This window comes from Babylonia areolata, chromosome 20 (genome assembly GCF_041734735.1).
Source record: "Babylonia areolata isolate BAREFJ2019XMU chromosome 20, ASM4173473v1, whole genome shotgun sequence".
Classification (NCBI taxonomy): domain Eukaryota; kingdom Metazoa; phylum Mollusca; class Gastropoda; order Neogastropoda; family Buccinidae; genus Babylonia; species Babylonia areolata.
Window position 1 is genome coordinate 29,437,239 of NC_134895.1, and position 16,872 is coordinate 29,454,110.

The following is a 16,872-nucleotide window of genomic DNA, read 5'->3' on the forward strand; positions in this document are numbered from 1 at the left end:
GCCACTGCGAACTTGGAAGATCCTGCAAGCACTTCAAGGACACGTTGAAGACAAACTTCAAAGCCTGTGGCATAGACATCACTCCCTGGGAAACTGATGCCCTTGACCGTTCTCGCTGGAGGATGCTGTGCTCTAGTGGCATAAAGACGTTTTCCCTTGCAACACCTGTGGGAAGTGCTGCACAACCAGAATCGGCCTCTTCTCCCATATGAGGACACACACCGACAGATAAGCCTGCCTGCCCACTCATCCGTCGGTCCGACGGGAGACTCCACCAGCTGATTCAGTAACCACTTTAAAGTATTCAAGTGCAGTTAACACGTCGATGGTGTAGTTAGTGTCACTGTATGTCTTTTGTCCAGAATTTGTGTTTCTTTTCTTTTAATTGCAAACAAGAAAAACAAGGTATTGCCGTCTTCAAACCCAAATATCAACTGTGATTTTCTGGATCCAGATCCTCAACAAAATAAACCGTTCATGATCCGGAAATACAGCTTCTGGATTAGGAAGACTTACAACCTATGACTGTGAAGATTTTTCCACGATATTTAATCCCAAATTTGGTATTGGCAGACAAAGTATTTCAAGAGAAAATGACGATGTTAAATTTTATAACACACACACACACACACACACACACACACACACAACCGAACACAGGGTTATTACACAGACTCACATTGTTTGCACAAGTGAGTCAAAAATAGAAGAAATAGAAAGAGCGTGAAGGAGGGTGAGAGATACAGATATGAAGGGGTACAGTGAACGAACAATTCACAACAGTAAAGTCAAATTAATAACAATGCGTGTCAGTAATGGTGCATAACTATTAATCATTAACCGTACAATGCATTGTGTATTTTGAATCTTTATACAAGTAAATAGCAAACTGTTTTATAATCGTTTTCTTTGTCGATGACACCAGCAGAACAAGCTGAAATAAATTTGGGTGTGTGCAATAATTTTGTGGAATTAACTGATGTCTGAGGACTTTATAAGCAGGACAACATAGCAAAAAGTGAAATTCTGTTTCTTTATCACATATACATAAGGGACAAATAAGATCACAGGCACTGAACTCACGATAACGAAGACGAAGTAGAAAATCCCTAATCGAAACCATGTTGCGGTGTATTTTGAATGCCTATCCATTTTCATTGATCATTGTATTTATCTGCATTTAAAAAATTTCTTGGAGGGAGAGAGACAGAGATATAGAGACAGGGACAGAGAGAATGGGAATGGGAGACAAAGAGCAGAAAAATAATGGGGAGTAGAAAAGAGTAAAACGATAACTTGAGAAAACAAAGCAGGTATAAAAGGAGAAAGGAAACAAAAAGAAAAGGAGGAGGAGAACAAGAAGAAAAAGAACAAAACGATGAAGGAAAAAATAACAACGACAACAATGACAAACACGAGACTGGTATTGGACAAGAAATCAAACGACTGTTTTTCCAGACTCCTTAGTGGCCTTACGGTGGAGACGTTGGGTGTCCCCAGACCATAGGTCCAGAACAGCTTGGAGCGTCGTGAGGCCCATGTGAAGTTGGCTGTGATCTGGTTTGTCAGGGTGATGTTGTGACCTTTAACATGAAACCATTCATTATTACCCTCAGAACTAAACGGAATACAATTATGGCTTTCACGCTGAAAAGGAATGAAACAGTACAATACGACGTTCCGGACTGAAAACAGCACAAACTGAAATGGATTATCACAGCTTCCAGAATGAAATGATGATTATGATGATGATGATGATATGGATACTTATACAGCGCCTATCCTCGGTCGAAGACGCTTTACAAACACGGAAACAGTTGCACAACAGACTGCCAACCTGGGTAGAGCCGACTAACAGCTGCCATTGGGTGCTCATCATTCGTCTCATGTGTCATTCAATCAGGTTTCAGTCACACACACATATACACTCATACGGAAATAATTGTGTATGACCGTTTTGTCTATTTACACAGCCTTGCAGGCAGCCATACCCCGATTTCGGGGGTGTGCATGCTGGGTATGTACTTGTTTCCATACGCCACCGAAAGCTGGCATGGATCACAGGATCTTTAATGAATGGGGTCCAGGCACTAGCAGGCCTACATATATGTACCTGGGAGATCGGAAAAATTTCCACCCTTTAAAATCTGAAGCCGTTAAAATCGAACACGGAGTCTCACAGGTTAGACATCATTCTTATGCCGATAACACAACTTCAGAAAAGCGATACCCCTGAAAATTTGTCCTCGCTCTTACAAGAAACATCCGACTGCTTCCTGGAAGACTCTAAATAAGTTACAATTGAACGCGGACAAAACTGAAGCAATAATCATAGGAACTAAACAAAAACTCCCTTCCATCACAATTGACACAATCAAACTTGGCAGTACATCCATCCCTCCTTCCAGCCCAGGCAGGAACCTCGGCGTTGTACTTGACAACAAAATGTCTATGCAGAAATTTATCAGCCAGACCTGTCAGTCCCGCTACTGTCAATTACAGCGCATCAGTTCCATTCGGAAATATCTGTCCACTGATGCAACATCTAGACTTGTTGATTCTCTCATTCTCTCTCGACTCGACTACTGCAACTCTCTTTTGCCTGGTTTGCCTGCTTCATCCCTCCAGTCCCTCCAGCGCAAACAAAGCTCTGCTGCCCGACTCATCCTCAGAAAGAAAAGATCTGAGCACATCACTCCTCTTATACAACATCTCCATTGGCTCCCTGTCTCACACAGAATAAAGTACAGGATCTGCACTCTTTGTTATAAACGTATTCACAAATCTGCCCCTTCCTATCACTGTAGCTGCCTTCATATCTACACCACATCTCGCTCTCTACGATCGGCTTCGGATCCACTCTGTCTACGCATACCCAAACACTCCACTGTCGGCCGCCGCTCTTTCTCTGTCTCTGGACCTTGCATTTGGAATGAGTTCCCTCTTCGCTTCGTCAGGTCTCCGCACTTTGCTCTTTCAAGTCTGGCCTTAAAACCCACCTCTTCCCAAGATGGCCTCCCTTCCCTGCCCCTTCGTTTTTTTTAAATTTTGTTGCATGCGTGTGGTGTGAAAGCACTTTGATTTGTCTCTGCACAAGATTCAGCGCTATCTAAATACTGATTACTATAATTATTATTACCCTTTACCCAACAGGCGGATTTACCGAGATTCGAACCGGGGACCTTCAATGAGATTGAAAGTCCAATACTAGACCACTTTGCTATTGTGCCCGTCATGATACATACGAATGACCCCCCGAACATTATGACCAAAAAGGAACATCACGACCTTCAAATAGAAATCATACAACGTTCAGAATTTTCAGACTGAAACAGAACACCATGACCTTCAAAATCATACCATATATTATAGCCTTCAAATTCAAAAGTTATATCATTCATAACCTTATAATATTCGTAACCTTCGAAGCAGAAGCGGAGCATAGTGATTCTCAGAATGAATCATGACAAATATTTGAATTCCTGGGTATTTCCATAATCATACAACCAAAAGCAATTGCAAGGCAAGTCAAAAACAAACAAAAATTATAACTCTGGCAAACAAGCAAATACAAATGAACAAGTCAGTTTTCCTTACTAAGTAACCAAATAATAACAGAAACAACTGTATACAAATCAACATTAGAACATGTAAATTTCCCATAGTGCTTGATTATTTTCCCCAATCAATGAACGAAGTTCTGTCGAAAAGAAATACGTGTGGAAATGTTAAAGGATTTCAATGTTAACAGATTCCCTTTCTTTCTTCTTAAAAAAAAAAAAAAACCAAAAAAAAACCAAAAAAAACAAACCAATAAGCAGAAGCTTATTGAGTTCGGGTGGGTACTATAGTATGTAAACAAACTCTTTTGTCTGATGTCAATAAAGTGACACAGAAACAAATAATTAAATTCATCAGCAATATCTTTTGTGGAAAACTTTTCAGATTATTTCATTTCTGGGTAAATTGTCAAAAGCCGTTCATTAACAGGCTAATTCAATCACACAATTATTTGGTAACACTGTAAAATATACATCTTGACCAAAACAAAGTTTACACACCCTGTAATTAATACATATATTATCGTTATCTACAAAAGTCTATAACAGTCTTGCAAAAAATCATCCTTTAAACAACGTTTAACTTGCTCTTTAAACCATGTGAAATATACATCAAAATGTTGATTCAACAAGAAACTGCTTAATCTAATTTCATTCTGGGGGGTTTCAATACTTTTCAGGTATTGATTCTGATGTATGTTGGTAGTGTATGAATTGAAAAGGCGTTTGTAAACAGAAGATAATACCACTGAAGTACCTTAGTTTGTAACTATCTTAAACCAACATGCTAGCATTCTTGTTTTTACATAGACACATGGGAAATCTATCAGTTTCACCAAACACCATAAAAGATGTGGTAGACTGTCTAAGTTTAAGAACTAGTTTGTGAAAGAACTACTGTAATTTTACCACAATCAGATATACCCCCCCTCCCATATTTTACTGTTTTTGTCCAAGTACTGAAGTCTGTAAAACACGCAATAAGTAGCTTTGAAAGAAACATTAAACGCTTTTTGTTTTTATACACACACACACATACATATATATCTTTTTAACAGCTACAAAATCTATATTATGTGCTTTTTTCATATCGTTTGGGGGCCAAGTGCAATTACATCACAAACGCCTAGCAAACAGCAATGTTTCGAGGTACCAAAGGGTGTTTTGGCTGTTGCGACCTCTAAAAATAGCTGTTGCAGTATAGATTACTCCATTCAGTTGACACAAAGGGATGGCAGGTTGGTATATTAACCATGAAAGTTGGCGTGCCATGGCTGACTGACGTCACAAATTAACCCATGTAAAATGAAATGGAACAGTTTCGGAAATGCAGAATAACGCGTACTTTTGGGGATTCCCCTTGTTTTTTCACAGTTCTGAAAGAACAAGTGTGTAACATAATTCCGCTGTTTATTTATGCTCATCAGACGGTAGAAATAGTTTGCTAGTATTGCGGGCTTTCGAGGCAATGTGTAGCTTCGGAAGTTAGTTTGACGCAGTATCTTTCTTACTCAAGTCAGTAAAATAAATCCTCGATGTTTATACATCTCATCCACTGACTGACTGCTGTGTGGGTGAATAAGCGAGCTCTTGTTTAATGTTACCAGTAGGCATATTAACATATATCAATCCAAATATTTCATGTTTTTCATTAGAAATGAATATTCGCCGAACTAAAAGTTGCATGCTTGAAAGGAACAATTCCATCTGACGCAGTCCACGTTCTCGGTGTAACGTACCGAATTGCCCCTCCTCCCACCCCCCACCCCTTCCATAGGTCCCCCAGGAGACTTGTCAGTGTCCTAAATCGTCCCCTGGGGGGCTTTTCGGGAATCTGAAACATCCCACGGGGGACATTCTGGGACGTCCTCCCCATGCTGTTTCGGTCCCCAAACCTCACCCCCACCCCTGACTTCACCAATGTTTCGGCTTTGCGCGCGCGCACGCGTATGTGTGTGTGTGTGTGTGTGTGTGTGTGTGTGTGTGTGTGTGTGTGTGTGTGTAAAAATCTGTCTATTAAATTCTATAGAGTATGTGTATATAATTTATGTACACACACACACACACACACACACACACACACACACACGCCCATTTTGCTACGCCTGTAGACATGTGTGATCACAAAACGGCGGCGAAACTGTGAAAGTATGTACGTGCATGTATATGTGTTTGTGTGTATGTCATGGGAACTGGTGTGTGTGTGTGTGTGTGTGTGTGTGTGTGTGTGTGCGTGCGCGCGTGCATGTGTGCTTTTTTTTCCCAAATCAGCAGTTTTCACTTCACTCTTTCCAACCTCCCTCCGCCCACACACCCATCACTACCCTACCCCTGGTTCTCCGCACGCCTTTCATCTTCATTGTAGAGATTCCGGGAGAATGTCTACTTTCCCCCAGTTCCAGTATGTCTAAATTCCCCAGGTCTGTACCTGTTTCCTCATACACTTTTGGGTAGTGGTCAGTAGTCACCGGTCAGCAGTGGTAAGCGATCAAAGCACATGAAAAAGTACAAATATTGCATAAGAAAGAACACATAATGCAAAACAGACGTTAACATAATGCAAGCTGCATACTTTTGACAAAGAGTCAGTACTGGTCAATGAATCGTAAAACCAAGTAGATGCTAAAATGCCCACATTTTGTAGACTTTTGTATGGTGGTCAGTTGTGGTTAGTAATGGTCAGCAATGATCAGCAGTAGTCAATAGTGGCAAGTTAAGTCAAATTCTATCCAGAAGTCCCAATAGTCAATAACTGTCATAAATGATACACTCTGAATAGTCAGCAGTCAATTGTGGTCAACAGTTAGCAGTCAAAAAATTCCAAGGCGTCATATTAAAACACAAACGTGCAAAAAACCCAAAACTCAATAAACAATAAAAAAAATTAAAAAACCCGCAATCTGACCACTTTTGCGAGGTGGTCAGCGTGGTTAGTAATGGTCAAGAATGATCAGCGAAAAGTAATGGTCAGCTAATTGTCAAAATTCTGCCAAGAATTGTATAATCATCACAGAGTAGTGCAATTTGAACACAAAGGTCAGCAGTTTTCAACAGTAGTCAGGCAGTGGTCATAAAAACCCATTAAGACATCACAAGGCAAAAACGCGACAAATAACGCAATCTGAACACTATGGGGTTGTGGTCAACAGTGGTCATCAGTGGCCATAGACCTGGGGGAACACTGACCTGAAGAAACATTCACTTGGTATAGCAAAGACCTACAAAATGTAAATTTTGGGGAACATAGAGCTGGGGGAACACAGAGATGACCTACAGATTCCCCTCCTCACTGCTTCCAATACACTAGACTTGTCTATTTATTTATTTATCTAGGCCTTTCATTCATTCATTCCCTTCCGGCATATATCATTATAGAGGAGCTTCAGTGGAAGCTATCCCGCCTTTGCATTCATAAATTTGTGGTGGACGGGGAGAGGGAGAGGTGGGGGAGGGATTGGGTCAATATGGGTTAGCCCAGAACAACGCCTCCCTACCCAACCCCCGGACCGCACCAAGATGAGATTTTTCCGTAAATCTACGAAAAATATATAAATTTGAGAGACCCAAGGATCGATCGTTGCGAAAATCAAGGGGCACCTGTATGTGTGGCTGGTTCGTTTTTCGATGATCGTACTCGCGCGTAAATCCGTAGCCTCAAACGGTTTAGATTACATCAAAAAAACAACAACAAAAAAACAACAACCCCATGCCCCCAACTTAATTCAAAATGGGGCGAACTTTGGCAGGTGGTCTATACAGACGCATTCGCGCTCGTGCGCGGAGAAATACTCCCACATAAATTATTACGCAAAGATAGCCTCACGTGGGCACGTGCACACACACACGACACACACATACTGTGTCATGAACACAAGTGCACACTTACACATACACACACATTCACATTTTTACACACACTCAAATACATACACACATGTATGCATTTGCGCGCGCGCGCACACACACACACACACACACACACACTTATTGTTGCAAACCGTATGTAGAAGGAGTTTATCAAAGTTTTTGTGTGTGTGTGGGGAGGGGACGGGGACGTTTTGTTACAGATTTTCGAGGAAAGTCGGGGGGCACCGAACCAGCATGGCGTGGACGTCCCAGAACTTCCCCCAGGGGACGTTTCATGTCACTAAAGTGACCACCGGGGGACAATTTAAGACACTGACAAGTCCCCCGGGGGACGATTTGGGACACTGACAAGTCCCCCAGGGAACTACGGGAGGTGGGAACGATTTTGGACGTGACACCGGTATTTCACTTATTTTCAAACATAATATACATCCAGATTAAATTGTGTGTGTGTGTGTGTGTGTGTGTGTGTGTGTGTGTGTGTGTGAGAGAGAGAGAGAGAGAGAGAGAGAGAGAGAACATTGAACTGAAACTGTTTATTGTCATCAGCAAAAATGCTATAATGAAATGGGGTTCACTATTTCATGGGTATTGTCAAAGAAAAATAAGCATTCACACAGAACAAAAAGTACCTCAAGCACTATTTTACACATATAGACAACAGCTGCTCATCGTATTATGCATATCATTATTAATGTAAGAACAAAATAGATCAAAATAGGCTCTGACATTATATGTATCGTAACTGCTCAGCATATAAACCATCAAGGCACATTAGTAAGAAGCAAGAGTTAACATGTGTGAAGTATAAGCGTAATGTTTTCAAACTGCAATCGAAAATTTTCTAAATTCAGCAATGTATTTGGCCATGTAGCTGATTACTTCTTTATTTTGAGCTGCCAACACATCAACCAAGCTTTGTCTTCTGATAATAGCTGCATTAAACAGGTTACACTTCTGTCTAAAGGGTTCGTATGCTTCAAGTTTAAACATAAAGTGGGATTAGTCTTCAGCAGAATTTTTTTACACACTGGAAAGGCACTGTTTTCTGCTGTGCCTGCCAGGTTTTATTTGCATTCAAATCCAGAGTTCTCATTCGAAATCTGACCATTTATGTGTTATAACAAACAGATATTTTTCAGGCTGTAAATTACTTTCAAAAGAAAGAAACTAAGTATACTTTTCATTCTGTTCCATTTGAGTGTGCCAGTTTTGTTGCAATATACATATCAGTTTATGTGTTATAATCCCCTACTTCCTGACTTAACCAAACAATGCCAAACCCATTTTCAGTAAGTAGTTTCTTACACTGCCAGTTCTCGTGCTGCTGAAATAACATTGCATATACTTATCTACATGATACTGTCATAGGCAATTTCAACAGTATTAACCATTTAACCAATATTCAATTCATTTTTAAACATGTACGAATATATAAAGGGTATCTACCATTTTCGCCGCATACTATTCTGTTAGAGTGTAAAGGAACAGTTAGGAAACGCTTAATGGCAAACGCATGGACATTTGGCTATTATCGTACATCCCCCATATTTCTGCTGTATATGTTAAGATGGGTTCAACTTGAGTATCAAATAGCTTTCAAAATATCGATGGCTCATTTGAATTCTGCTTTTTCAGTGGCCTAAGGATTTCAATCGCACCTTTCTTCACTTTTCTACACATTTCTTCCCAACCTGTATTAAGACTTAACTCTGTAGTGAATGTCATTCCAAGATATTTATAACAGTTTGTCACATTTACTTCAAAATTTCCATACCACCATTTTGCATATTTTGATATGCCCACCCATTCTAAAAAAACATAACATTTGTTTTATTGAAGTTGACAGTGGTCAGCTTCCTCATTTAGAATAGTCAGCTGGTTCTGTGGACCAACAATAGTATCTGACTGAAGAATGACATCATCTGCAGACAACATAAAGAAACTTCAACAGCCTCCTGAATCATTTGTATACCATGTATGCCTCTTCCACTAATTTCTACAGCCAACTCATTAATGAAAATGAAAATAACAGGGGACTCAGTAAATACCCTTGTCTACCGCGACAAGGGCAATCAAAAATGTCAGAGTTTTCACCTTTTTCACAAACAAACGAAATTATTAAATCGTAAACTCCCCGGGGAGCTTTGTAAATTTTCCCATTGATACAATTTTTCTTCAATACATTCCACATGATATTTCGGCTGACAGAGTCAAACGCTTTCCTGAAGTCAGCAAAAATGACATATAGTTTTACATTCTGGAGAACATATTTTGGAACCTGCTCTTCTATTATCTTTTCTTCATTTTCTGTTCATTTAGTTAGTCTTTTGTTCAATATATGATTATAAAATTTGCTTAGTTAGCGTTACTCCTCTGTAATTGTCTGGATTATTTGTGTCTCCCTTTTTTGTGAACTGCCACTATTATGGACTTAGGGAAATACTCCAGTGTCAAAATAACAATAATATTGTTACCAAAAAGTCTATCATTGCTGAATATGCGTTTTTAAGCATTTCATCCACGATTTTGTCTGGAACAGCGCTTTTTCCACTTTTCAAATGTTTTATGCTATCATTAACTTCCTCTTTGGTGACTGGATTAGTAAACAGGGGTTCTTCACTGTCTTCAGCCTCTAGTCCGTTAGTTTCAACATCTTTGTGGGTAGTCTTTAAATACCTTGAAAAAATGATCGCACCACTGTTGCTGTCTGATTTCATTGTGAATTGTTACTTTCCTGTTGACAGCTTTTATTGCTGACCAAAATAGCTTAGGATTATAAACTGATTCCTTTAGTTTCCTAATATTGTTTTCATCACATTTTCTCTTTTTTATCTCTCTCCCTTCGCCCCCCCCCCCTCCCCCCCTCGACCCCTCCCCCGCGATAGGCCAGCACTGACTGCATTTCCTACAGAGCAGCAAACCGGAACTCCCTCCCCTCCCCCCCCAAATTATTATGCCAGAATCTTCAACTAGTTGAAGGCGGGCAGTTATTCAACAAGAAGAAGAAGAACATACTCTTTTCTTTCTTTAACTTAAGCTTCTTTCTGTTAGACTTTGTGTTCCTGTGATTTCGCCCTCTGAAAACTCTTCAGAAGCCGTCTAGCTACAATCTTCTTTGTTTGCATTCACCATCAAACTATTCATTGAATCTGATTTTCTTTCTCCCAACCACCCTCCCCATACAAGCCACAGGTCCATGCATAACCTTTATAAATGTTTCTATCGAACTACTAAATGCGAAATATATTTCCACGAATGACTACTTTTTAGGGGGGAGGGGGTTTGAGAAAGAGTGGTCATGAATGCTTCATGTAACTTGTAATATTTTTCTTTCATGTGTGTCACAACTTGTGACGACAGTTGGGGCGTGTGGCCCGTCTTCGTTTTTCTCCACCCTCTCCTTTCACGTTTCCTCCTCTTCCCATCCTTCAGTTCAGGTAAAATTCTCGGACTGCGCACGAGCCACGTGCATGTCACTCAGTTCACCTGAGCGAATATGAAATATTGTTGGCCAGCAACAATATTCGAGGCTTTTGCAGCCCGACTGCCGTAGTGTACGGGTCGTCTCCATTGTTGGTGGGGTAGCTACCCCGACGTCTTCGCACCATTTGAAGTGAGGGCCGCCTGTGTCCTTGGGAGCCACTTCTGTGTTTCTTCGTCTGTCTTCGTCGTCGTCGTGTCTTTGTGGTAGTCGTTAGTGTACGCTACATGTGGCAGCTCTCGCTGTGTCCTGGGTCCCGGGCCTTTCGTCTGATAACCCAGATCTTCGTCCCGCCCAGCCAGTGTCCTGTGCCCTGGGTCCCATGCTTGTGACTGGCGTCCTGGGTCTTCGCCCCCTCCTTTTCCCCGGCCGTGACTGGCGTCCTGGGTCTTCGGCCCCTCCTGCCCCGTGACTGGTGTCCTGTGTTCCGGGCCTTTTGACTTGCAGCCTGGTCCTTTGCTTGGCACTGTATGCTGAGTCCTGGCACCTAGGCCTTTGACTGGGGGCTTGTGCCTTTGGTCGGACCTGCTCAACGTGTCCGCCGAAGTTCGTTTGATGCCGTGTGTCAGTTTTTGTTTTTTCTTCTTTTTTTTCTTTTAAGAGGAAAACTTCCTGAAGCCGCCAAAGTCTAAAGCGTGAATATCTGTGTACCAGTCCTGGTTTTTGGTGGTTTGTCTTCTTGAGTGTGTGTGTGTGTGGAAAATTGCTTTCGAGAACATTTGGGAGAATCGGTAGTTTTGTATGCGACTTCTGTTTATTTCTTTTTTTATAGTTATGGTATACGGTTGCTTTTGTTGTTGTTTTTTGCAAGCATAGGCTGTGTGTCTAAGGTTGCGTGAGTGGGATAGACAGAGCGGAAGAGAATAAATTTTGTGTGGAAGAGAAATATCTGTATTCTGTGTTTGTGTTGTCAGGTGAACTGGGTTGGGTGTTAGGTTTTAAAACAGTTCTCGACCTCTTCCCTAGGGGGGTCGTGCTCTTAGAAAGGGCGCTATATAAATGTACATTATTATTATCATTATTATTATAAAAACCATTGAAAATCGCGTAAAACATATACTTTCCTATTTGAATGAATTACATTTGATTCACCCAAAACAATATGGTTTCAAGGAAAATCATTCCTGCCACACAGTGCTAACACGAATGGTTGATAAATGGCTTTTAAATATCAATAAGAGGGATTTTTTTTATATAGTTTTGATGTCGTTGATCATCCTCTTTTGAAATAAAGCAGCTATATATGGATTGTAAGAAGATACTATTCAGCTCGTTTCATATCTTTTTCAAACAAAAAACTGTTAGTCAGCATTCCTGATTCAGATTAAAAGACAATAAGGTATGGTGTACCCCAAGAGTCTATCATTGGTCCATTATTATTCTAATCATACATTAATGATCTCTATTTGTATCAAACTATGGTTTGTGGTTTATTTGCTGACGACAAATAAGTTTATATCAATCATTCACCCATAAATGTATTGAAATCAAAATTACAAGAAAGCATCAACCTATTCGTCATCAAGCATCAACCTATTCGTCCATTTCTATCTCTGGAATTAAAATTGAAGAAGTAAAATCGCACGAGGTACTCTGCATCATCATTGATAATAATCTATATTGGTATGACCATGCTGCTTATCTGTTTAGAAGTATACCTCAAACAGTATTCTATCTATGATAAACCATTTTCTTAATATCCATGCTCGTAAAAAAAATTTTTTCGGGCACATATCCAATCAACTTCAACTGGTGCCCCCCAAGGAACAGTTCTGTCACCTGTCCTGTTCATATTATACACCAGTAAACTGCGCTGGTACAGAAACACCTTTGATTAAATACTCTGATGACTCTGCCCTTGAAGATCTCTGATGACTCTGCCCTTGAATATCTTTCTAACTCTGACACTGTCAATTTTGAACAAGTTGAGATCTTTTCATCTTGGTGTAAGAAAAACTATTTAGATATAAATGTTGAAAAAACTGAAAGAAATGGTTACTGATTTCAGGAAAAGTCCGACCCCTTCCCTCATCTCTTTATCAATGGCACACAAGTCAGTTAGGGAATGCAAGTATCTAGGAACAATAATTGATTATAAACTCAGTTTCACACCCAACACCTGTCACAAAAAAGAAATGCCAGTCTCGCATTCACTGCTTGCAGAAGCTCAGAAACATTCAGGTCAATCCCAAAATGCTTCAGAGTTTTTATCACTGCTTCACTGAATCAGTTTTAACTTTATCGTTTATCTGCTGGTATGGAACTTTAAAAGTGAAGAACAAGAACATATTGAGGAAAATTGTAAATGTGTCTCGCAAAATAGTTGCTGTCAAACACGAACCTTTGAACAAGCTGTATAAATGACGGATGAAACAAAAGTCAACAAAGATCATAAGCGATGACAGCCATATACTATCAAAATACTATGAACTCTTACCTTCAGGGAAACGCTACCGATTTCCCAGACTGAAAACTCTTAGAACCCGCAACAGTTTATACCCCAGTCAATTCAGTTCTTAGATAATTGATCAATCTTAATGCACAACTATTCTTATGATAAGTCTGCACATGCACGTGTGTGTGTGTGTGTGTGTGTGTGTGCGCGCGCGCGTGCGCATGTGTACGTATGTGTGTATTTTATATTTTGTATTATATTTTAAATACTGCTAAATAGCTTGGTTTAATCGTATATACATGTCTATGTTTTAGTTTTGTATGATACTGATTTATGCATGTGTGTGGCTGTGATCATTTTATGTGATGCTTATATTAATTTTGCAATTAATTAAGCATCTTTTCTTTCGTGCATACATTTATGCTGATTTTGAATGACTGTGATCAGTGGGTGTTTATGATTGTGAGGTCCCACATCAACTTGGCATTTGAGCATTTTACTTCTTTTGTGTGTTCATACCGTGCATTGTTTGTGTAGCGTACACCACGCATGAATTTCTCTTCTTGAGATAAAAAAGTGTTCTATATCTGTAATTATCTGTAGATTGTACTCCGATAGTATGGGATTTGGCTAACGCAAACATTCTAAAACCTTTACACAGATTGTATAAACGTGCTCAAACTAGTTCTGTTAAAATCCAACTCAACCACCAATTATGATTATGAATAATTGAACATTCTTCTAATGTATCTGAGACTAGAATACAAAAAGGCTCTGTTGATGCACAAAGTAGTTACTGGAGCAGCTCCTCCTGGTACTGTAGGTAGCTTTCCAATAAACAGCAACAGACACTTTCATAAACTTTTTTTTTATCTCTTCTTTGAACTGATCTCTTTATGTCAAACCCGTTTTTCAGTTCTGGTTCATACTGTAAAAACTTGCCTTCCTTTTTGAAACGGATGAATACTAGTGTTAACTTCAGAAGTACTTTCCGAGAAAATTTGTTTGATAAAATGGAAAATATATAAATGATGTAAATCAGCCTTAATGATGATGCCATTCTTTAACAGGAAATGTTATTAAGAGCATATAGCATGCACTAAAACATTATCATTAGGGATAACCAGTTATATGTTTATGCATATATGCAAGTGTGTAAACCGTCCGTTATGGTAATCGCATTCGTCTTTTCTTTTTATATTCTCTCTCTCTCTCTCTCTCTCTCTCTCTCTCTCACTCCTACAACAAAGGAATAACAATGCACAAGATTATGACAGGAAATGCGCCATCAACACCGATTCTCTGTAAATTCATCAAGGAATCCCCCAAAACTCCATATCCCAATCCCAAGAATTGATATGTTCAAATCCTGTTTGGTTTACTCAGGTGCCACCCTATGGAACTCACTCCCAGAAACAATTAACTCATTGGAGATGTGCCGGCGCTTCGGCACCGGCGCTCCGCCCGCTCAGAATGACATGCCGTAGTGTAGGATTCGGCAGATCGCGGAATTTTTTTTTCATACACTCAGCAGTTTTCAATTAAAGGGAAACTAATCAGGCTGTCTTGAGGGATCAGACTAGGAAAAACTCAGTTATTTCCCCTTGACAGTTAACCGCGTGAAAGGATTTGTTTTCTGTACTTTTCTAGACTGGGTGAAAGGTCATCTTTTCATAACCAATATGGCGGCCAAGACAAATGTACTCCCAGTGTGAGACTGTCGGAATTGGAGGAGGATCAGACATTGAACGTGACCTCCTTGACACTGATGACGAATTCTCTGATGATTTTTCTGATGATGATGACATTCAGTTCGTACCAGATGATGATTTTGAAAGTGACGACGAAACTTTGCTGACTGACCCCTACGACGCTGAGACAGAAATCGCCAGTGACACTAGTGACTGCCATACTGCAAGACAAGATGACTTGATGACTGTAGATATTGACGACGAAGAACAAGAGCACTTGTATGAGTGGGTAAAAAATCTGACAAACTTCCCACTGGCTGCACCTTCCACTGGGACCCCAGGACTCTCACTGACTTTCCAGACACGTCCACTCCTGTTTAGGTGAGTGTGTTTACAATTTGATACTTTGCTAATTTATTTCTTGTGTAAATAATATTGATTTTTACATTTTTTAATGAATAATTTGTATATATTGATGTAAAACCACCATTTTCTGTGTGTGCACTTATTAAATTGTGTGGGTGTGTGTCTGTGCAATGGGTGTATCAGTGTATTATGCATGGGTGTGTCTGTGAGTGTGTGTTATTTATACTGTCACTCCTGAATTATTATGCATGTTTAGATAGATATATCTGCTACTGGTAACCTGGATCCCAGTACTACCTGTCACAGGGTCGAATTGCTGGTGACTAAACCAGCACCCCCACCAGTCCTCAGGAGGATGGTGAGGAGGGTGGCTAGACACCCTGGTGGAATTAAATGACCCATCAAAGGGCGCCAGCTCTGGAGAGCTACCTGCGGCCACCTAGCTAAGGGAGTAAACCCTGACAGAAAATCCGGTGTGAGGTCCCTAAGGTGGTTGGATGGCAAACTTTGTCACTTTCTGGCAGCTCCTGTGGCCGCGTTAGCACCAAAACGTAACAGCCTTGCTGTTCCTTTGGATCTGTCAGCGAGGTGGAGAGGGGGGACAACCTGCATGGGCAACAGCCTGTCTTCCATATTACATTGCCCAGGCTTATATCCGTCCATCCATCCACAAACACCTTGCACCTAAAACCTAGAGAGGACACTCCAGCTTCGCTACTAGCACTAGCGTCGGAACAACACGTGAAGCGACAGTTACTGGTTACAAGTTAGCATTCAACTGGCGTAGAGCCGACGCCAGGGGTTGCTTCTGACGGTGGGAGGGATCCTCGCGTCCCACTGGACAGCTACCGCCCGCCCAAGCTGGGCAGCCCCCAGCCAGTTAGGTGCTGTCCCGCCACGACCTGCCTTCTTCTTTGAGTGTATGAAGATTAGGAGAATATCCAACAAGCAGGTCATTAATTTCCGCACCAGACAAAAAGAAAACTTCAAGAAACGGATCAACAATGAAACTGGCCTGTTGGAATGTCTGGACAATGATGCCTGGGCTCTCCCAAGATCTGCAAGACATCAGCAACGCCAGAAAGACGACCGTCATAAACAGCGAGCTGAAGAGACTAAATGTGGACATTGCCACTCTGCAGGAAACACAGCTAGCTGACTCAGGAACACTAAAGGAGAGGGACTACACCTTCTTCTGGCATGGAAAGAGCTCTGATGCCCCAAGAGAGTACGGAGTAGGCTTTGCAGTCAGGAACAGCCTGCTGAACATGATCGAACCAGGCAGCGGCGGTTCAGAACGACTACTGACTCTCTGCCTCAACACCTCCGAAGGCTATGTCACTCTTGTCAGCGCATATGCTCCAACACTGTCCACCTCTCCAGACGCCAAGGATGAGTTCTACGAAAATCTCGCATCAACCATATGGAACATCCCCATGACAGAACAACTTGTTCTCCTGGGTGACTTCAATGCCAGAGTGGGTGCAGACAACGATTCGTGGCCCTCCT

General features: G+C 40.9%; 1 protein-coding gene across 2 annotated transcripts in view; it reads right to left on the reverse strand.

Moving 5' to 3' along the window:
* Positions 1-16,872, reverse strand: part of LOC143294853 (apolipoprotein B-100-like) — a 143,440-nt gene that overhangs the window by 41,029 nt on the left and 85,539 nt on the right. For both annotated transcript variants that reach the window (XM_076606358.1, XM_076606359.1), the window contains exon 23: positions 1,477-1,583. In XM_076606358.1, the coding sequence (XP_076462473.1) occupies positions 1,477-1,583 (107 nt within the window). The remainder of the gene's footprint in view (positions 1-1,476; positions 1,584-16,872) is intronic.